We start from the raw sequence: 23519 nt of genomic DNA, 5'->3' as shown, positions 1-23519 counted from the left end.
CTGAGCATTAAGACCCCTGGAAGCCTTCACAGACCCTCATTCTTGTCCCCAGCCCACCCCAGAGCTGCAGCTAAGCATGGCAAGCTCGGTGAACTTTAACAGAGCTCGGGGGAACGTGAGAGCAATTCTCAGTGCACTCCGCTGGGTGAGCAACAAATCTGCCATGGTGCAGAGAAATCCAACGCTCCCTCCATGGAAAAGAGCTACACCGAGCACACGCCAGGTGCCTTCACGGGCAGAGGGACGCGGAATCCAACTGCGGCCATTTGCAGGTCACGGCTGAAAGGGAGAGCTCGGTTTATGGAAGAACGATTACAACTGAATGGCCTTACAACTAGGGTTACCATTCGTCCGGATTCCCCCAGACATGTCCGGATTTTTGAACTAAAAATAGCGTCCGGGGGGAATTTGTTAATGTCCGGACTTCCCCCCTCCCCCCCCATGCAGAGCACTGGCGGCTAACAGGGCAGCCGGATGGTGCCACTTACATGGGGCTCCGACAGCGAGAGAGAGTCCCTCCTCCCCCTGCAGCAGAGATCACTCCCTCCCTCCCTGCATTCGCCTCCGGCAGTCTGGAGCTCCTCCCCCACTGCTGCATAGCGTGCCGGGAGAACGGCTCAGACAGTTCCTGAGCAAGCTCCCAGAGAGACCTTAGGCGAACTGATGGCCAACGACAAGGGAGCCAGGGGGCAGGAGAAGGGGCAGGGAGGTTCTGGAGGGGGCAGTCAAGAGACGGGGGGGGGGGGGGGTCGGGAGTTCGGGGGGGCTTTCTGGGGGGGGTGTGGAGAAGGTTTTGGGCAGTCAGGGTACGGGTAGCGGGTAGGGTCCTGGGGGGCAGTTAAGGGAGGGTCTCAGGAGGGGGCAGTCAGGGGACAAGAGGCAGGGAGGCTTAGGTAGGGGGTGGGGTTCTGGAGGGCAGTTAGGAGCAGGGGTCCCAGGAGGGGGCAGTCAGGGGACAAGGAGCAGGGGGGGGGTTGGGAGTTCTGGGGGGGAGCTGTCAGGGGGCAGGAGTGGGGAGAGGGATCGGAGCAGTCAGGGGACAGGGAGCAGAGGGGTTTAGATGGGTCGGGAGTTCTGGGGGGAGCTGTCAGGGGGTGGGGAGTGGTTGGATGGGGCATGGGAGTCCCAGGGGTCTGTCTGGGGGTGGGGGTGTGGATAAGGGTTGGGGCAGTTAGGGTATAGGTGGGGGTAGGGTCCTAGGTGGCCAGTTAGGATTGGGGGAGGGTCTCAGGAGGGGGCAGTCAGGGGACAAGAGGCAGGGAGGCTTAGGCAGGGGGTGAAGTCTTGGGGGGCAGTTAGGGGCAGGGGTCCCAGGAAGGGGCAGTCAGGGGACAAGGAGTGGGGGGGGGAGGGTTGGGAGTTCTGAGGGGGGCGGGAAGTGGGTGGGGCAGGGGCGGGGCTAGGGCAAGACAGGGGCGGGGCTAGGGCGGGGCTCCTCCCGTCCTCTTTTTTGCTTGCTGAAATATGGTAACCCTATTACAACACCTATCCAGAGAGATCTCCCAGAGCTCTGCAAGCTGATATGCAAACTCTACACCGGGACTGCTTCACCCTCCACTAAAGTGGAGCCGCCTCCGGGGTGGATTGCAGCAGTTGTGTAACAGTCAGCAGCGACATTCTGCAGGAGTGTCAGAGAGGAAGTGAACAAGACCTGGCCTGATGGAAAGCCCAGGGGAAATCGTAGCTAAGCAGTTTGTAACTAGAGTTGAAATGTGGCCAGGACGCCAACACTAACCCTGACAAAGGGGCCATGTGGTCTCTAATAACCACTGCTTGCATCTCGTCTGAAAGGCACAATGTACAGCACCTCCTCCACCATGACTCCACGCTGGGGCAGTGGTGTAACTCGGAGTGGAGAAAGCGGCGCCTCTGCAGGGTTTTCTCTAGGAATCTCCCAGCCAAGTATTGCTCAAGATCTGTCAGGCATTGGGTATGGCAAACAGCTCTCCCTGTTTCGGGTGCAGGTGGGAAATCTGCTGTGCCCCTTGGCAGCCGCATTGGGACCTGCTCAGATATTAATAAGTGCGTCAGTAACAAAATTCCACCTCTCCCCCTCCGCAATGCCTAGAACCAACATCACTAAGCAGCCCGACAACCAGAGCTTGCTGGTGGATTTGCAGGGAATGCTGCATGGTCTGTTTCTGGAAAGCATGTTACTGTACCAACGAGGTATGTAGCCATGGAAACTGCACAATTGCCAAAGCAGTGATGTGCATGCTTGCGATCGATCGCCTCGTTCACGGCTGCCCAAGGGCATGGGGGCTAGGGGCTTGCAGCGGACAGCTTGCTGACCATTCCCACCCTTCCGTAAATAGCGGGGCTGGTGTTTGGGTAACATCGCACATCAAAGGCCGGACACATCATTAAAGAGATCAGAGGCATCTCCTCCGCTCACTGTGGGAGACAGCACACATACCACAACATGGGCTGCTGCTGCCCTTGTTCTTCTGTCCTGACTGGCTACATGTGTAGGAAACTCCATGGTAAGAACACACAGGAGAGCGCTGGCTGAGTCCCTTGTCCATGCCCAGCCCCTTGGCCACCAATGCTCTCACTTAAGGAGCCACTGCCCCTCCCATATCCCCAGTGTCCCACTGCATCATTCTGCACACCACCAGCATGGCATCCGCACACCACACATGACAGGATGGGAATGTATGACACCAGCAAAAGCAATAACACAAATATGTTCTGCCCCTTCCACCTGTGAATTTCAAAACGCTTTACAAACACTAAAAATTCAGCCGCACGATCCTCTCGGAGATGGGTCAGGATCATCATCTCCATGTTACAGATGTGGAAACCGAGGCACAGGGAAGAAAAGCAACTCTCCCAAAGTGGTACAGCAAAGCTGGGACGGAGCTGCGAATGGAAGCCAGGAGGCCTGACTCCCAGCCCTCTGCTCTGCAGCATGTACTGTGATCCTTGCACAAATACAAAGTCAAAGCTCTTGTGTTACATAAACTGCATCAGCTTCCTCCCCACCCACCCACATCTGCACAAAGCCGGGACTCCCACGCACTCCTGCACCCATAATGTCAACTCTAAAAGCAGCATGTGCTGGGGACGCAAGACAGTCTTAAATTTAGAGGCTGTCGCTGTGATATAGCAAGGGCGGAACAATGAGACTCGTTGAAATGCTACATTCAGATTGTGCTTTAAGCACAAGGAAACTAATTACAAACTAGGAGTTTAACGTCTCCCACAGAAAGGGGATGAGGCTGGATCCCACTCACTACACAGCAGCAATGCAAAGCATGGGGTAATTACAAGAGTGCAGAGGGGGACGAAGTACTGAGCTAGCTGGAATGGTCTCAGCTGGTCCTTGCCTTCACGGCCCACCCCAAGCCAGCTCTTGCCTGTGTGTCTGCCCTTGGCTCCTTCCCTTGTACTCCCGACTGAGCACTCTACATCCTGTTCACAACACACAGCCACTTACTGTTTGGTGTCCCTCTCCTGACACATTGCTCCCTTGTACTTGGAATTCCCACCCCGATCCGGCCCAACATCACCAAACTCTCCCCTCCAACCACACACAAACCCTCCCCACTCTTCACTGAAAACTCTCACAGAAGCATACTCTTTCTCCCTTTCACTCCTCCATTCCATGTCATCACAATCCCCCAGGGCTCCATCCATGTTCCCCTGCTCTTACCATCTAAATCCCTTGCTGCGGGGTCTAATTCAGTCCCATGAGCCCAGCTATTCCCTCTATGTTGATGACTCTCCAGCCTTGACCTTTCCTCACCCATCCGGTTGCACTCACTCTCAGAAACAGCCTCCTGGATGTCTTGAAACCACATAAAGCTCAGTGTGTTTAAAACTGAGCTGATCTTCACACCAACCTTCTCTCTGCATCTCTACATCCCTGTTGAGGACTCCACCATCCTCACCAGACACCCAGGATGTCAACTTTGGGTTCATTTTCCCTTCTTTCCTGTCTGCCCCCACAACCTGTGCCTCCTGTTTCTTCCTCCCCTATTTCATCTCCAAGGTATGTCCTTTCATCTCCATCCTGACTGCTAAACCTTGGTCCATACCTTAAACATCTTCTGCATTTCTCCCACCGGCCACAATGTTCTCTTCTTCTTCTCTTTGTCGTCCCAAAACTCCAGTGATAAAATTACCTCTCTTTCCTATTGTGCCAACCACATCACCGCCTCACTCCTGGCCTACAGTCCCCTTGTTATTCTAGTCCTTGCCTCCAAGCACGGCTTCGCTGATGCTCCCCAATCCTGTTCCACAGCCCCCCAGCCATCTCAGGATGGGGTTCCAATTGGTTGGATGGGGAAGAGGGGGGAAGGATGGGGGGAAAATGTTTCGCGGACCTGTCAGAAGTTGCTGCGGCCAACCTTGTTGGGAGAGGGGAAGAACAGACATGGATTGGGGGCAATACTGTATCTTACCATCTGCCTCCCTCTCATCTCCTCTTGGGCAGTGGAGTAGCCCATCAGAGGAGACAGGGGAGTTTACTACTTAGGGGAAGGGTCTGGGTGCCAGCACTGAGGATGTTTTCAAGGCTCCTTAGATTTACTAAGGCTGGGTTTATCCAAGGGGCCTCAGGCTGTGGGAGTGGCTTGCACAACTGAGCTTCCCCACGCACAAGATCAGAGTTCAACCAACAGCGGGGACTCAATCGTGTCCAGTGAACGCAAAGACCTGAGAATGCCTGAAATGAGAAAAGAACGTCACAGGAACACAGGACTGGAAAGGACACCCTGGGTCATTACATCCAGTCCCCTGCTATTGCAGGCAATTCCAACATACAACCCCAGGCATAAACTGAATAAGAGCATCTTAAACCTAGTTTGGGTGTTTGCCGCCACTCCTCTTGCACAATTAAGGGCTGCAAAAACACCTACTCTGTCCAGTTCTCCAAGTTCCTTATACACTGGTCCACTCACCACTGTAACACCCTCTGGCATCATAGCCTGGTGTTGCAGGCGTTCTTGTCCCCAGTGCCACCTTATGACCATTTCTTTGGCCCTGTGACGGCTGTCAGACTTCTTCCAAGACCCAGCCCACTGGCCAGGTCGCCTTTTAAGTTCAGTCCCCTTCCAGGGTATCAAAAGTCCAACTGCAAACCCAAATAAGCCTCTGCATCAATTCTTCTTCTGCCCCCTTGGGCTAGGCTGAAGTTCCCTGCTCTTTGCCCCCACTCCCAGGCCCTGCAGAGCTCTTCTTTGCTCCTTTGGCAGGGTTTTTCCCCGAGAGGCCCTTCTTCCCAGCAGATTTCCCCATTGCCTCCCCTCCCTGGGCTCTCTGGCTGCTTCTCCCCGGCCCTACGTCTGGACCCTAATCTGCTCTAGTAGGCCCCCTTCAGCAGGCTCTTCTAAGCGCCTCTCTCCTGGGCCTCTTCCCAACTGAGCCTTCTCTCTGGCCCTTCTGCAGCCAGGCTCACCAGTGCTAATTAAGCCACCAGATCAGGATCTGCTGGGGGACAACTGCTACTGACAGGCAAGGCTGAGCCTGACTCCACTTAAGAGGCCAGTGACAGACCTCCAGCAAAAACAGGGTATTTCAAAGATAAAGACCAAACAGGAGAAACGCTTTCAGGCTGCTTTTCCAGACAACGTAAAGAAACAAAACGGGCCAGCATGTGTCTGTGAAGAGCTCCGATGCTATACGGTGCTACGGACGTGCTAAGCAGCCCTACCGTTACAGGAACAAACAGAACAAAGGGGATTCGATTCTCTCTAGGGCCTAAACTGCTCCAAGGGAAACCTGAGTGTTCTGCAAGAGTCTGGCCGTTGAACCAGTTCAACTGTAATCAATGCACCTGGCACAGGGGAAACATGATCAGCCCTTTTGCCAAACCGTCTTCCAGCTGAGAGCTAAAAATAGCCGGGAAGAACAGGTTGGACTTGTGCTTCCCACTACAGCACTGCGGGGGAGAAAGGTGCTGAATGCAGAATGGAATTTTAGCCCAGAAATATCAAATATGAGAAAGAGAAAAGTGAGGTACGTAGCCTATTTTTTGCCAGGAGTATTCGGCCAAAAACCAGACAGGGGCCCAGTTTTTACATTTTTTTTAAGTTTGTGAAATACTTGCACAAAAGACAAAATTTCACTTAAAAAGAGTGAGCTAGTGTCACTGCCCCCAGCTTCTCACTCTACCGCAAGACGGGCACACTTCTCGGAGTGCAGGATTTTTTCAGTGACTTGTGTCCGACGTAGTTTACAATGACACACTTAACAAGTGTCCTTAACATTCACTTCGAGCAAAACAGCTGCTTGGGGAGAGTGTCTATGCTCATTCGACTTTTCCCTTCCCTCCAAACACCACTCATCGTTCAGTAGATCCTGCCTGGGCTAGCACCACATCTGGTAGCACATTTTGTAGTTATATAGAACCTCAAACGTTTTGATTCATCAAATGAAAAACCAGAACACTTCAGCTGACCTAGGACATCACAAGAAAAACTGAGATTGTCCCAGAAGAAGGTCCCATGACCGTACTGATCCTGCCAACACTTGGGTACTTTATTCCCTAAGCAGCTCTGTTGAAGTCCATGGGGCAACTCACATGGCCCATGTCTTCCAAGAACAGGCAAGGTTTAAGGTATTGCTTATTCTATGAACCCTCGACAAGAGGACTGGACCTGTGTAAGATGCAGATACTCTCTTCTGGATGCTCCCGTGTGGTTAAAAATTCCCTGATTCAGCAAAGCACTTAAGCACATGCTTAACTTTACGCACACATTGAAGTGCTGCATTGAAACAAAGCCTTATAACAAAGAGCCAGGAGTCAGATGAGCTGGATTCTATTCCGTCCTTTGCAACTGATTCACTGGGTGACTTTGAATCAGTTACTTCCCTCCTCTGTACCTCAGTTTACGTATCTGTAAATTGGGGATACTAACACTTCCCTACCTCGCTGGGGGCGGTTACAAGGCTAATTTATTAATGTGTGTGAGGTGCTTAGCTACGACGGTGATGAGTGCCTTCGAGGTGTCAATCAGCAAGCAAGACAAATGTGAACGTGGAGAGGTGCGGTAAGAGTGCACCCACAGTGCATGAAGTTCTACAGCACAGCATGAAACTGTCCTCAGTGGAAATGTGGCTGGTGGAGCTAGATCCCAGCATGCAGTGCTCCTCCTTTATCCAAGCAGGCTGGCTGTATTTAAGCCCCACAAGGTTTAGTTACGACTTAAGTCAGGGCTGAAGTGGGACTTAAGTGGTGTATCTAGGGGTCCCCGAGCTGGTACACTTCACCAGGGTGAATTTCACTTTGCATGCTGGTAACAGGTGGCTGCATCTCCCAGACACAAATGTCTCCTGCAGAACAAAGGCCCATCTCGTTTGGGGAGTTATGTCCCATTTTTAAATGTCACCATTGTCAGTTCCAGCTAAGTTATTTGAGTCACAGGATGGACAGGACAAAAGTTACTGTGCAATAATTCACGTGAACTGAAGGTGACGTGTCAGGCACAACGCTAAAGGCTGAGCTCCACTATTGCATGAATTATTACACGATAACTCATTCCCCTGCAGCCTCCTAAGGGGATCAGCATGGGCTAGTGATAAAAGCTCAGGATGTGTGGGTTCCACTCCTCGCTCTGCTGTAGGCTTGCCATCACTTAACCTCTCAGTGCTCCAATTTCCCCTTCTGTATAACGGAGCTTTGCCATCTCACGTGGGTACTGTGAGGGTTGGTTCATGTAGGGGAAGTGCTCCAAGATTAGTTAGGTTAGTCTTTAGCTGGAGTTGTGTGTCCAGTTTTGGTCACCGCCGTATAGAAAGGATGTAGAGAAACTGGAAAGGATCCAGAGGCGAGCGACAAAGACAATCAAAGGGCTGGAACACAAGCCAGATGAGCAAAGGCTAAAGGAACTCGGTTTGTTTAGTTTGGAAGAGAGGAGATTAAGGGGGGACAAATACTTGAAAGGCCGCCATAAAAACGATGGAGAAAAGTTGTTCTCTCTTGCCCCAGAGGGCAGGACAAGAGGCCCTGGGTTCAAACTACAGCATGGCAGATTTAGATGAAATATTAGGAAAAACTTCCTGACGGTAAGAACAGTAGGACAGCAGAACAGACGCCTAGGGTGGTCGTGGAAGCTCCTTCACTGGAGGTTTTCAAAAGGAGCCTGGAGAGCCATCTGTTTGGGACGACACAACAAATCCTGCTTCTTGGCAGGGGATTAGACTAGATGACCCTTGTGGTCCCTTCTAGCCCTGTGGGTCTGTGATTCTAAGACCCCCTGACAGATGCTAGAGAAGGGAGACGGGTTAAAAGTGTGGAGGTTGATAATATCTTTTTAAAAATCCAGTTTCTGTACACTGTCACCATGGGAAAGGAGCTCATGGCAGCAGGAGAGCACCCAACAATACAGGACAGACCTGACCAGCCTGAATAGCGCTGAGTTATTTTTTGCCTTGTCTCCCACCATGTTACAGAGATAGGCTAGATGGGGAGGGGACGAGCGGGCACTTTGGGATAAAGTACCTCACCCTGGCAAAAAACCCAACCCAGACATCTGTTCCTACCAGACATACGGTGTGTGTTGCACTATGTGTGCGTGGGTGTGTGTAACATAGGAGTTGTCACACCAGATCAGGCCAGTGGTCCATCTAGTCCAATATCCCAGTATCAAATGCTGCAAAGAGTATGATATGTATTCCAGTGTTCAGGTCACATCCTTGGTCCCTGGAAGCTCCTCAGATCAGAGCACTGAGCCGAGATAGTGAGGACATGACTATCAGTGTGAGTTGGCCACGTCTGCATTGCATGGGGATCCACACAGGGCCCATTGTAAAGCATGGGATGGATTGTCTGGAGACAGCTACCGCTACGGCTGTTCCAAAGTCCCTCTCAGGAATCGGAGGGGATGCCCACAGAACATTACAGCATGATACAACCCGCCATCCTCCATGCCCAGTACAATCTCCCTGATTCTTAAGGCACCTACACTATCCTTCTTCAATCCCTCCCATAAGCCCTGCCTCTGCCATGAGGCCTTTAAGAAATCAGGCAGTTAAAGCCAGCTTGAGGGGCAGATGGGGACAGCCAGCCTGCACTTCATCTTCTTATAAGATAAAAAATCAAACATCTACACCTGTTTGACTGTAAGCATTTCCGCCCACAGCCTCAGCACATCATGTTTCTTTGCCCCAGACGTCAGCCCGAAGCCACGTCTTCATATGTGTTGTACAGCACCTACAAGGGACCCAATCCTGAGTCAGACCTCTGGGCGCCACGGTAATATAACTATGACTAAGAATGGTGGCACTGCATGGGAAGTCAGACGTTCTACAATGCAGCTATTTTAGTATTGCATATCACACACACACGGCCACGTTTTTACCGCCCCTTGGAATGCTCTGGGGCAGAGGGGTGAGAACTCTGGATATTCAGTGTGCTCATGGCTTATCGGTCTCACTGCTCAGTGCACTCACTTGGTTCCTTTTCAAAGTGGTGCTGGGGAAGCGGTGACGAAATTTAAACTAGCCTTTGGTTTTCAGACCCCAGTGACTGCCAACGCCTTGCACGCACTGAGCTGGGTTAACACTGAGCTGAAGGGCCATCCTTCAGTCTGACTGCTGACCTTTGGCCAATGGCTGGGTGCTGGAATTTTACACAACAGAGCATTTTCCTAGCACGGCAGGTCCCCCATTGGTTTCTAATGGCTCCATACATGTGCAGGGCAGTGAAGAACAGGTCCTGCTGCTGCACAAGAGTTACCGTTTGCTCACAACTGGTTAAGGCAGCCCAGACAATGGGTCTGGTTGTGGCAGGACTTTGTCAAAGGTTCAAAGTGTGCCATGCTGGGAAAGGCTCAGAGGCCCATGAGATGAACCACACCCACTCAGAAGCCCCATCACCGAATGACCCCAGCCCCCCACTGTGAAGATTGCCCTGTCTGTAACACCTGTGGCAAGATGCAGGATGTTGTGTTGGTGCAGGCACTGGTGTCTCCCATGCAGCTAGCCTGTCTCTGGCATTCCTGCCGGCCTGCTGGAGAGATGGGCCGGGGCGTGGCAGTTAGCCCTACACAGAAGGGGAAGATCAGAACTCAAGAGGGCGGGTTCTCTGGGTTGGAAAGGAGTGTGGCTGGTAGTGATGCTCCCCCTCTGACCTGCTCTTGTCGTTAAAGCAAGACAGACAGGGGCTGTCTTTAGATTCCACTGGAGTGAAATGTTATAATGAAATAGCTAGTTAGCTCTCTCTCTCCCTCACGCTCCCGCCCCCCCTTTACTGCTTCATCAGCTGCACACGCTGGCTCAGAGGATATTTGATAGAGATCATTTATCTGTCCCAAACACTTACCTTTTTAACACCCATTTCTCAGCATTAAAACATCAGGTAGGTTCCCCCTTTTAAAAAAACCTCTCCATGTCTTGTCAGGCCACAGAGAGCACGCAGCACTTTCCTGGTGCCTCCCTTCCCCCATCCCTCCACGCGGGTTTGCAGTATAAAAGCCGACCAACCCTAGATCAGGTTAATCTATCAGCACACAAGGAAATCGAAGTCATTTCTTTAACTGGCTCTGGTTAATTACACTCCCACCCCCCCTCTACTAATTGGTACATTACAATAAATAACTAAACCTATTCAAACAGGTGCAAGGTAAAGATCCCAGCAACATCATAGCTGTAAAAATCTGCAGGCAATTTACCACTGCACAGCCTGCTCGGTGACTCAGCTCCCAGGCGGATGATGAAAAGCCAGCTGAGCCCACACTGGGGACTCATTAATGCTGCTGCTGATTCACGGTGTTTCATCCCCTTCCCATTCACTGCATCCATCGCAGTCACCATTGCTTCTGCAGGCACCTTTGGTTACCAGGGCATTTCCCACCCCTGCCAACCCTGCCCAAATGCTGTAAATGCTACTGAGCGAAGCACAGGCCCTGTCTGCACTAGGGATGGACAGGGGTTGATGCTGGATGTCAGACAGGACGCCCCACAGTAGAGCCAAACTGGGCTCGACACCCAGGGCAGAGAGCAGCTCCATGGCCAGTCACGCTCTCCAAAGGCACCTCGATCCTCATTTGGCCCCCATCCACGCCAGTGTCCAAGTCACAGTAGAGGCAGGCCCCGGGAGCCTCACAAACACGTCTCATCCCTAGCGCAGGCACAGCCCAAATGAACAGTTAAGAGGATGGACAGAACCAAAGTGGAGGTGAAGGGGAGGGTAAGAGGCTGAAAAAAAAGCAGGTTTGCTACTATGTCTAAGACAGACAGGCGCTAAATGAACGGTGACATGGACCCTACCATCATGCTCTTCGATATAGGGCTTGGGTTTCTTTCTCAATTTGGATTTCTTCTTACTGTTCCTTTCCAGGAGCTCTTTAATGTGCTGAGTCACTGAGAAACAAACAAACCGATGAGGACAACAGAATGGAACACAAAAAAGAAAATGTCTCAATGCACAGAGAGCCCTGTTTTCAAAGCCAGCAGCACAGGGAGGCACTCTCGGAAGAGCCTGCCCTTTGTTTGGGTCCCTTTGGAACGGGGAGGGCAGACGGACACATCAGCGAACTGTCTTGTCAGTTTTCGGTAATGTCCAGCAGAGTCACATTAAGCCCCTCCACTGTACCAGGCTGTTAGCAGAATCCAGGCCTAGGACCAACATTTTCTAACTTGAGTGTCTGACGTCAGGCAGCTCACTATATACGGGCTGATTTATAATCACTTCTGTGTAGTGTCTAACTTCAGACCCTCGAGTTTGAACATTTCGGTCCGTCTGTCTTGCTCAGGTAGTTATGTTCTGCTGGCCTCAGTTCCCCCTGCCGTCTCACTCCCTGCCTCAAACTGTCATGCTGCGTTTGTTGGGTGTGTGGTTAAACAGCTGCTGCACTTGGTCCAGACGCAGAGCTGGAACCCAGCAGCTCCGGGACCTATTCCCAGCCCTTCCACTGGATCACAGTGTGATTCTGGGCAAGTCCCTTCACCTCTAGGGTTACCATATTTCCACAATCAAAAAAGAGGACACTGGGGGGGGGGGGGGAAGCCCTGCCCTAGCCCCGCCCCATCCCCATCCACTCCTTCCCACTTCCCACCCCCGACTGCCCCCCTCAGAACCTCAACCGCCCCTGCTTCTTGTCCCCTGACTGCCCTGACCCTTATCTACTCGCATGGGTGGCAGGGTTGTAGAAATTTTGGTGGTGCCCAGAAACCCACCCCCCACACCTGCCTAAGGCTCTGGGAGGAGGGTTGGGTGGGGGGAGGAGGTCTGGGGTGCAGGTCCTGGGCTGGGGATTAGGGTGCAGGAGGGGTGCAGGGTGCAGGCTCTGGGATAGAGTTTGGGTGCTGGGTGCAGGCTCCGGGCTGGGGCAGGGGGTGGGTGTGCAGGAGGGCGTGAGGGGTGCAGGCTCTGGGATGGAGTTTGGGGGTGGGAGGCAGTGCAAAGGGAGGGGGTGCAGGCTTTGGGGGGGAGTTTGAGGGCAGGAGGGGGTATGTGGGAAGGGGGGAGGGGGTTTGGGAGGGAGTTTGGGGATAGGAGGGGATGCAGGGGTGAGGGCTGTGGGTCTGAGGATGAGGGGTTCATGATGCAGGAGGGGGCTCAGGGCTGGGACAGAGGATTAGGGTGTGGGGGGATGAGGTTGGGGCTGGAGCTGAGGGGTTCATGATGCAGGAGGGGGCTCAGGGCTGGGGCAGAGATTTAGGGTGCAGGGGGATGAGGGCTGGGGCTGGGGATGAGGGGTTTATGATGCAGGAGGGGGCTCAGGGCTGGGACAGAGGATTAGGGTGCAGGGGGATGAGGGCTGGGGATGAGGGGTTTGGGGCGTTGGAGAGGCTCAGGCCTAGGGTGGAAGGGCAGGGTAAGGGCAGCCTGTCTTCCCATTAGAGGATGGGGGATGCTAGGATCCGGGGGCAGCAGACAGCAGTTGCTGCCGACTCTGGCAGTACAAGCAGGCAAGGGAGAGGCAGGCAGGGAGAGGGAGTCCACGGGGGGACGGACGGACGCGCGGAGGGAGAGTGGCAGGTGGAGGCCGGGGACCCATCCAACACTCCCTCGCTCACTGACTGCCCCCCCGGACTCCCCTTACCATTCTGGCTCCACGTGTAGGCAAAACACGCTGCTCGGTGGGTCGATTTGTGTGTTACACAGGGCTGCAGATAGAGGGAGGGGGGAGCAGGGGAGGGCTCTGGCTGCTGGATGCCAATGGGAGCGGCTCAATCAGCCCAGCCGCCCAATCAGCAGCCACACTCTGCATGGAAGGGAGGGAGGGAGGCAAGGGAGAAAAAACCCCCGGACATTTTAACCTTGTTACCAATTCCTCCCGGACGGCTATTTAGAGACACAAAAGCCGGACATGTCCGGGGAAATACGGATGGATGGTAACCCTATTCACCTCTCTGACACCATCTGCCACTAAAACCCTAACCTTCTCCTGCACTCAGTGCACAAATGCTGCTTCTTACAATCTTATATTTATGGAGAGCTTGATATCAAGTCTCTCAGGTTCCTTCAGAATAGGAAGGAATTGCTGAACTGCAGCGCTCTCTGGGGTGGAAAGCAGCAGCCACTCCTCACTAACACCGCCTCACAATAAGTTTTCAAAAGTTTAAGGAAAGATTAACTCCTCCTATTGAAACTGCAGGGGAACCGAGGCTGGAAGAACGTAACCACCCAATCTGGGATTTGGTCAGGACACCAGGGTTGAGACCCCCGCCCGTGCAGAAAAGTTCCATGGGCTCTTCAGCGACCAAAAAGGGACAGGACCTTGGTTTAACATTGCATCAGAGAGATCTAATGCCGGCGGATTTGAAAACTTGGCTCCTGTTAACATAAAATGACATGGGAAAAAAATAAAGGAACCGTAATAAAACAATAATAAGATGTTGGTCCTGGGACCAGCCTTTTCCTCCTGGGATAAAAAGGAAAACAGAGGTTGATGTTAGACACTGGCTTTCGTAAGTGGGACAGGCAGTGCCACAATCCAGCATTGACCAAGACAACTTAATGAAATGAGCTTCATTTGCCTATTACAGGTCAGCCTAGGAAGAGTGAGAGTGTGTTTGTGTGCGTGTGCGTGCATGTATTTTGATGTATATAAAAGTTACAATTTTAAAGTGGAGAACAGACTCAGAGACCCACACATGAAGGTCTGGTGGCCGACTGACTCCTGTTGTACTGTGCACTTACCAATATATAGTGTTAGGACTATGCACGGCACACTTAATAGCGTGGAGATTCACCATGAGAGATCTATTCCTGTGTGTGCCACGAGACCTTTAAATACCCCGCCCACAACGTGCCCAGGAGCATAGATCTACCGAGCCCACGCCAACCCTAGCCTTTGTGCATCCAGGGGAATATGGCAGCCCACCCCTGCTGCCACATGTCTGGGCCTGACCTTATTACACAGGTTAAAAGTGTCCACGTTGCACTGGGGGGTTTATCATCTCTTGCGCTATGACCGCAAACAGCCTGTAGGGCCTGAGAGCAAGCTGGGTTCATTTTGGCTCATGCATCATCCGTGGTAAGGCTGCTCTGAGGGATGGACGGTCCAATGCACAGTTGATTTCTGTAGCTAGCAATTCTCCTGGTGGCGCATGAGCTGGGATAGACTCCGGTCTCCCTCTCAGAGCTGGGCTGGCTCTGCGGAGAGCAGTGGACATGGATTTGTGTCCCTGAAGTCAGCTGATGGAGCTCTCAGTACAGCAAGGGGAGCGGTCTATGCTTGGGAGGCTATTTTTACTTTCCTGAGGCTATTTGCACTCCATCCCCACCAACACGTCCTGCTCAGAGCTACACCTCAGCAGAGCCCAGTGACACAACCCTCACAAGGACAAGAGACTCTTTGAAAATCACTGGGGCTAGCCAGTCTCTGTGCCAGAGACCGTGACTCAGGACTCTTGATCACCAGGCTGGGATTGTTGCTCAAGTTGGGTGCAGGGGAGGGGGCATTGCGAGAGGCAGCTTCATCTAATGCTGTGAGCACAGAGCAGGGAGGCAGGAACTCCTGTGTTCCACCCGGGCTCTGATGCCAATTCCCTCTGGCTTTGGCCAAGTCCCTTCCTCTCTCCGAGCCTCAGTTTCCCCATCTGAAAAATGGGGCTAATGATACTGACCAGCTACCAAAGGGCTTGCGAGAGTAACTCTTTGTGAAGGGCTTTGAACGGCATTGACAAATCAGAAAACAAGGAAAGCGATCAGGGGGCTGGAGGGACTGATTCATGAGGAGAGATTAAAAGAGCTAACTCCACAGGGCGGCTAAGCAACGGTAATACACCAGAAGGAGGGGTCATAGTGAGGAGTAACGGAAGCAAACAGAGAAAGGTCTCCTAAGGCAAGGGCTAGGAGTTCCTTTGCTTTTAATTAAAACTGGAGACCCCCCTAGCCTAGCCCATGGGGGAGCACTCCCCGTACGGACAGGGGAATGGACATGACGTGATGGGAAGAGGCCTACTGCTCAGTGAAGGTGGAAAGTGCTATGTACCTGCCGAACAGCTTCCAGCAGAGGATGGTGGCTCCTGGACACAGAAGAGAAGGAAATATTCTGCCCCCGGCACACGCCCTTGGTCATACGGTGGGGGCAGCCCACGAGCCCAGAAATCCCACTGCAGCCCTTGCCTGCTTAGGCAAGGGGCAAATGAGGCGTAAGGCTTGGCTGGGTGAGGGTGCCCATCAGAACCCATGCTCAGCAGCTGAGCAGCCATGCTTCACTCAATGTCTAACTCCTCCCCAGCCCAGGGTCCACGCTTAAGCTGTTACGTTTCACCGCAGTCCCATGGCTGACGGCAGCACCGCAAGACACTGCCTGTTTGACTACAGCCTTGTGAGCATCTCGTTTCCAGCGCTGCGGGAAAGCAGCTCAGGCTGGTGGAACGGAACCGGGGCACTCCAAAGACAGCAGTGGGGGAAGGGGGGGAACTACAGACTCTTGGGGGGGGACAAGCTGAGGGATCCCTTGCACAGCTGGTGAGCAGGGATGGTTCTCACTGAACCTGCCTGGGTGCCAGCTGCTAGCAGCTCCATCGTGGGTAGCAGGACAGCCTCTCCTTGCTGACTGACTACACAGAAATGAGAATTCCACTGGAGTTCTCAATAAGCAGCTGCCTTTACGTGGTGGTGATGGGCACCTTGTCCAATCTGGCCCTTCTATCTCTGGCCCCCCACTCCTGCAGTATCTGTGTGCCTCACCATCTTTAGTGAATTACAGAGTTCAAACCACCAACACCCCCGCTGGCCGTGGAGCGACCAGAGTCCCCACAGCCAGCGGCACGATGCCCTGCCGTGGACACCTGCTTGGGCCTCCTCCATTTCTGGATCCAGTGTGAAATCATTGGCACCTAAAGTTTGGGCCTAGAAAACATGAGAGAAGTACTGCCATGCACTGGACTGCACTACGCTCCGGCATTCTCACTGGCCTGGTCAACCTGCACAGCGACCCGCTGAGTTTCCTTGGAGCTGGATGATGGACAAGGCACGGATCACGTGTTCTGCTCAGGTATGTGGCTAAGCCGTATAGATGTGGTCTCCTCATCTCAAAAAAGATATACTGGCACTAGAAAAGGTTCAGAAAAGGGCAACTAAAATGATTAGGGGTTTGGAACGGGTCCCATATGAGGAGAGATTAAAGAGGCTAGGACTCTTCAGCTTGGAAAAGAGGAGACTAAGGAGGGATATGATAGAGGTATATAAAATCATGAGTGATGTGGAGAAAGTGGATAAGGAAAAGTTATTTACTTATTCCCATAATACAAGAACTAGGGATCATCAAATGAAATTAATAGGCAGCAGGTTTAAAACAAATAAAAGGACGTTCTTCTTCACGCAGCGCACAGTCAACTTGTGGAACTCCTTATCTGAGGAGGTTGTGAAGGCTAGGACTATAACAGAGTTTAAAAGAGAACTGGATAAATTCATGGAGGTTAAGTCCATTAATGGCTATTAGCCAGGATGGGTGAGGACTGGTGTCCCTAGCCTCTGTTTGTCAGAGGATGGAGATGGATGGCAGGAGAGAGATCACTTGATCATTGCCTGTTAGGTTCACTCCCTCTGGGGCATCTGGCATTGCCCACTGTCGGTAGACAGGATACTGGGCTACATGGACCTTTGGTCTGACCCGGTACGGCCTTTCTTATGTTCTTATGGACAAGGGTTGTGTGTCAAGTGAAGCAGGCATCAGCCACGTAGCAGCATGAACAAGGAGGGGGAAGACGTCTGGGGCCCAGAATTTAACAGAAGCAGGGAGCCTGGCAGAATCCAGGGAAGGTCATGACACACTGGTTCCCTGTAACACCTTCTGCCTGAGGTTCTCAAATCCTCAGTCCATTAACAAACTGAGCCTCACGGCTCCCCTGGACTGGAAAGCGAGGGACTGGGAGAGACAGGGCCCTGCCCTGAGTCACAATTTGAGTCGGGGACAGAGCTGGGAACAGAACTCAGGAGTCCTGACATCTGGGCTTGTGCCTTAACCACAACACCATCCTTCCTCCAGGCTAGCACGGGGTTATTTTAGCTCACATGTGGCGCTATCCAGAGTGCTAGAACCAGGGGAGAGAGGGAGGGTAAAGAGTGCGCCCATGATCTGAGCAGGGGCTCTAGCCAGGCCTATTTCCAAGCTGAAGGCTGATCCTAGATAAAGTCTCAAGCTTGTCCCATCCCACCAATTCCCTTTGTTCTAGGGCTACAATTTACCTGTTTCCGCCCCACTCCCAATCCCATCTCTCCCCTGCACACAAGGCTGTAACTGTAGCATCTCACCTCCAACTGTGTCAGCAGAACACGCATCCGCTGTGGGGCTGCGATCCATGCCACTGTGTCAGTCAGCCAGCAGGCTGGGCTCTGGGGCGGTCATGCAGCCACGGTCCTTTGTGCCCTGGGATCAGATACCAGGCTGCACCAATGGGTGCAGATCTAGGCTGATAAAGAACTGTACTTTGGCTCTCAGGAGCCGGCATTTCTGTCCCCCACCATCCCAGTCACTGCCTCCACCACAGCCTTAGCCTGATGGACAGGCTCTGCTCCCATGAAGGTATCATGGGATTAGCAACAGGGCCATACGTATGCCTTCGCCTGAGAGTCACTGACAGTGCACCCTTATTACTAGGGCTGCTGTCTTCCGGAGTTTATTCATTTCATTTTTTCAGGTTTATTTTTAGCAGATTTTGAGTTTTGCGCAGATGTCCAAAGATCAGGGGTTTGGGGGGGAGGGGGGGGGCTCTCCCTTTGTACATACCATAATCTCTTTGTAACGTTCCCTAGTGCACTTTAACTAGGGTTACCATATCTAGCAAATAAAAAAAGAGGACCCTCCACGGGCCCTGGCCCTGCCCATTTCCCCACCCTCAGCCCCGCCCCAACTCCGCCCCTTCTCCACCCTAACTCCGCCCCCTCCTCCCTCCCACTCCCAGCCACGCGGAAAGGGCTGCCCGAACGCTACCGGCTTCACGGTTTGCCGGGCAGCCCCCAGACCCTGCGCCCCTGGCCGGCGCTTCCCCAGCACAGCTGGAGCCCGGGAGGGGAAGCGCCCAGCTGGGGGCGCAGGGTCTGGAGGCTGCCCGGCAAACCGTGAAGCCGGTAGCGCTTGGGCTTCGGGCAGCCCCCTTGCCTCCGGACCCTGCGCCCCCAGCCGGGCACTTCCCCTCCCGGGCTCCGGCGGCGCAGGGTCCGGAGGCACGGGGGCTGCCCGAAGCCGGTAGCGCTCGGCTCTTAAACAGAGCCGAAGAGTCAGGGAGGAGCAGAGCCGCCGCGGCCGGAGGCTCTGCTCCCCCCCGTGACTCTTCGGCTCTGTTTAAGAGCCGAGCTGCCCGAGCGCTACCGGCTTCGGGCAGCCCCCATGCCTCCGGACCCTGAGCCGCCGGAGCCCAGGAGGGGAAGTGCCTGGCCGGCGGCTGGGGTCCGGAGGCAAGGGGGCTACCTGAAGCCCATAGCGCTCGGGCAGCTCGGCTCTTAAACAGAGCCGAAGAGTCAGGGGAGGAGCAGAGCTGCCATTTTCCCGGACATGTTCGGCTTTTTGGCAATTCCTCCCGGACGGGGGTTTGACTGCCGAAAAGACGGACATGTCCGGGAAAAAGAGGACGTATGGTAACCCTAACCTAGGCCTGTGCAGTCACCTCACTTAAGGTTGGCAGGTTGTCTGTGGGCGAGGACTGGTCTGCCTCCCAAGGTCTGTGAAAGTGAGGGATCACCGTCCAGGATGGGTTGCAGACCACTGACGACGCGCTGGAGAGGCCCAAGCCGAGGACTGTAGGCGATGGCCAGTGGAGCCCTGCCGGCCAGTCCTCGCCCACAGACAACCTGCCAACCTTAAGCATATTCTCACCAGCAACCACGCACCGCACCATAACAACTCTAACTCAGGAACCAACCCATGCAACAGGCCTCGATGCCAACTCTGCCCACATATCTACACCAGCAGCACCATCACTGGACCTAACCAGATCAGCTACAACATCACTGGCTCATTCACCTGCACTTCCACCAATGTTATATATGCCATCATATGCCAGCAATGCCCCTCTGCTATGTACATTGGCCAAACTGGACAGTCACTACGCAAGAGGATAAATGGACACAAGTCAGTTATCAGGACTGGCAATATACAAAAACCTGTAGGAGAACACTTCAACCTCCCTGGCCACACAATAGCAGATGTAAAGGTAGCCATCTTATAGCAAAAAAACTTCAGGACCAGACTCCAAAGAGAAACTGCTGAGCTCCAGTTCATTTGCAAATGTGACACCATCAGATCAGGATTAAACAAAGACTGTGAATGGCTATCCAACTACAGAAACAGTTTCTCCTCCCTTGGTGTTCACACCTCAACTGCTAGCAGAGCACCTCACCCTCCCTGATTGAACTAACCTCGTTATCTCCACACTGATTTATACCTGCCTCTGGAAATTTCCATTACTTGCATCTGAAGAAGTGTTGCCGGCACAGGGGCCCGAGGACAGCAACAGTGAGGTTCGTTGCCCGGAGTGCTTCGCGCCAATAAACATACCGGGGTGGAGAAACAATCAAAGTTTATTTGAGATCTCAAAGTGGTGCAAGGAGACAGGCAAGTCTCAAATCGAGCACACCAGCAAAAACAGTTTCTCTCTTCTTTATACATTTTACAACTAAGCCCCCCCTCTCTCCCCCTCTCTACCACCTCCCCCTACTCCCCCTCCCCTCTCTACCGAAGGCATGTTTATACATTTAAGCAACTAAATCATTCTAGGGCTATAAATCTAGCTTGTTAGTAACTTCTCCCTAAACTGTTATTTGGTCCTGTTTACCCTTCGTTTATTACCCCTTCCCCAGCTAGAAACATGCAAACCTCATCATTATTGTTTGGTACCTGAAATGAACAAGGTCGTAATTGCTAACTGGCTATTTACACATTCCAATTCCTGTCCTTGGCTGTTAAGGTCGATCAGAGTTAAACATGGAAGAACTCTGGCTCAGGCAGGCATAGTAACCCCAACAGTTGTGAGGTTCTTACCCACGAAAGCTTATGCTCCCAGTACTTCTGTTAGTCTCAAAGGTGCCACAGGACCCTCTGTTGCTTTTTACAGATTCAGACTAACACGGCTACCCCTCTGATACTAGAGGGAGACAGGATCACATGCACTAAACTAGCAGTATACAGCAGAACCTCAGAGTTACGGACACCTCGGGAATGGAAGTTGTCCATAACTCTGAACGAAGCGCAGTTCGGGCTCCAGATGCAGCCGCTGACACTCTAGGCCAGGCTTCAGCAGCAGCTGAGCTCCCTACTCAGCCCTGGCATGAGTCTGCAAGCTTGTCCCCCTCCTGGTAGGGGTGTGTGTGAAAACAGCGTGTCCCCCTCCCGGAGAAGGGGGAGGTAAAAACAGCACATCCCCCTCCTGGTGGGGTGGAGGGGAAGGGGTGAAAGCAGTGCAGACCCCGGCACTGCTGACTGGCTTCGGCTGCTGTGGGCTGGCAGCCCCAGCATCTTGCTGTAAGTGGCTGCCCCGTGCATGGGGCTGGGGACAGACAGCCCAGATGTGCCTACCTTTAAGATGCAATACAAGCACAGTACAGCATTTGCACTTTTTTTGTTGTTGTTGGTCTCTGCTGCTGCCTGATTGGTTACTTCCGGTTTCATTTGGTGTCCAATTGACCGGTCAGTCCGTAACGCTGGTGTTCGGATCTTTGAGGTTCTACTCTCGTTTGTCTGCAGCCAAGGGCTGTGTCTCCACAGGCCCCAGCTCTGTTTCAAAGAGCCATGTGATGTCAATCACATAGGTATGGTCCCTGGGCTCCTGGCTAACATTCCGATCTGGCCTCTACCATGAAATTTTGATTCCTCCTATTTAAGCAAACTCCTTCAGTTCAAACATGAGCACTGCCTATTAAATTCCCTGGTGTTTGCCATGTTCTGCTCCTCATAGCATGCATTTCAGTCTGCAGTTTTTAGCTGTGGGGGAGCCAGTTTCTAGGGAACACCCTGCAGCTTAAAAGTATGAAGAAGCCAGTTAGTCATGTGTCTTCTATTAATATCAGCCACGTTCAGGGCCAGCCCTAGACCAAATGGCGCCCCCCCTCTCCATTTGCTAAGCTTTTGAATACCTTATTTTTTATTGCATTTGTAGCCCATTTTGCAACTTTGATGCGCAATTTGCATGCATAACTTATCCCTGTCATATAAGACAATAAATTTGCATGCTAAAATCTGTAAATCTGTATTTATTCATGCCATATATAAGCAAATAATTTCCCCCCCTCTAAGCTTATAGAAACTTTTAAATTTTAAGAATAACTGAAATGTTTTATCAATAAAACAAGGTTCACAATATTATAGCTGGGCTCTCACTTCACTTTGTTCTTATATCTCACTGACTGACAGGTAATGTCCTACTCCTTATATACCCAAGAGGGCCTGGCTGACAACATTCTAGGAGGTTCAAGTTAAATGTAGTTCTCAGAAAATCTGGAAGGTTCCACAAGATTCTAGAAAGGTCCAGAACATTCGAGGAGGCTAGTGAAAAATGAAGCCACATTCGGAATACCTGAAACATTTTACTTCAAACGTTCTATTTTCCCTTTTGTCACTAACAACAAAAACAGCACCCCGAGCCCGGCGCCCCCCAAGCCCAGTAGCCAGGAGGCTGCCTGGATTGTCTGCCCCTAAATCCGGCCCTGATCACATTATTAAATAAGGAGCAGCTGGATTGGATCAGGGCATCTAGTTCAGTGTGCTGCCTTCAGAGCAATGGGTTATACCAAGTTCTTCAAAACAGGGTGAGTTTCCTCCTCCCTCCCCCCAGGGCACCTGGCCAACTGTACAATACAGTCCCATGGTGGAGGTATTTCTTCCTGTCCCCAGCTGACCATAAACTCATGCCTTGAAGCCATGAGATTTGATGGAACTTGTGATATTTTATTCTCACATTTGTAATTGCAGCTGCTGCTCTTATTAATGCAGAGCCCTCTAAGGCAGTGGTTCCCAAACTGGGGTTCGTGAACCCCTGGGGGTTCAAGAAATGTTACAGGGGGTTCCCAGGAAAAAATTCCCTAATGGCGGACAGAGCTGTCCCTAGGGACCCTGGGCAGCACGGGGCCAGCAGCCCGGAGCCCCTGGACTTCCAAGAGTTAAGCAGATCAAAGCAAGCACATCTATCACATTGAGGAGATTTAAACTTCAAGACTCCTTAGAAGAAATGGAAAGGGAGTTGGATATTTTCTGCTGTTTTTTATATTAAATAGGCAGCTAGGATTGTTTTTAAAATTATGATGAAGAACAAGTTTAAGCTTTGTTGTAACATGCGTTGTTTGCCTGGACTGCTCAAGACCTGAATGCATATGTAGGAGGAACTCTTTGAGTTGGCTTCTTAAATACCTTCCTGCTGTTTCCCATCTGATACTCCTTGACGAAACATAGGAGCCTTGTCTTATAACAGGCTTATTCAAAGTGATACAAGCTACGGAAGTGAGCTCTTGGAAGAGTGTTGCCGTTTTCATAATGTAATAAAAATAATGTAATTTAATAATGGTGTGTAATAAGCATGTCATCAAAACAAATTTTATACTTCCAAGATCACTGCTTTTATAGTTTATACTCAGGCAAAGGTGAAAATCCCTGGAAATATTCCTTTTGAAGAGGGGGTTCGCGAGACTTGACATTTTAGCGACAGGGGTTCACAGGTTGTTAAAGTTTGGGAACCACTGCTCTAAGGTGAGGTCTGTACTGCAGCTGGAGATGTAATTCCCAGCTCCGGTAGACGTACACACACCAGCGCTGCTCAGCCTAGTGTGCTAAAACTACCAGTGTGGCCACGGTGGCTGGGTCTAGCCACGCGAGCACAGCCCCATCAGAGATCCTAGGGTGGCCAGCCTGAGGTGTTGACAGCGCAGCCACAGCCACACTGCTCTTTGTAGGGTGTTAAGTCTCCCTGGGCTGGGAATTACAGCTTCCCAGCTGCTGTGTAGATGCAGCCTATAAAATAATCTCTAGCTCACATACAATCTCCTCCAACAAAGCAGGGGCCCAGCTTGGGAAGCATTTTCTCTTAATGAAATGTTGCAAACTGTACTCAGGTAGCATGGGGATGTATTTCTAAGGCGTCCAAGATCCTGGTAATCAAATCCCATGCTCGGGGTGAGGACCCTTCCC

The 23519-nt window shown here is 52.2% G+C and overlaps 1 protein-coding gene across 9 annotated transcripts in view; it reads right to left on the bottom strand.

The window, feature by feature from the left end:
- Positions 1-23519, bottom strand: part of ARHGAP39 (Rho GTPase activating protein 39) — a 395325-nt gene that overhangs the window by 95523 nt on the left and 276283 nt on the right. For 8 of the 9 annotated variants that reach the window (XM_065586365.1, XM_065586366.1, XM_005291111.5 and 5 more), the window contains one exon: positions 11215-11307. The exons of the other annotated variant lie outside the window; for it this stretch is intronic. In XM_065586365.1, the coding sequence (XP_065442437.1) occupies positions 11215-11307 (93 nt within the window). The remainder of the gene's footprint in view (positions 1-11214; positions 11308-23519) is intronic. 9 annotated transcript variants of the gene reach the window in all.

This window comes from Chrysemys picta, chromosome 2 (genome assembly GCF_011386835.1).
Source record: "Chrysemys picta bellii isolate R12L10 chromosome 2, ASM1138683v2, whole genome shotgun sequence".
NCBI classification, from domain to species: Eukaryota; Metazoa; Chordata; order Testudines; family Emydidae; genus Chrysemys; species Chrysemys picta.
Note: the sequence above shows the minus strand (reverse complement) of the source record. Positions and strands in the feature narration are given on the sequence as shown.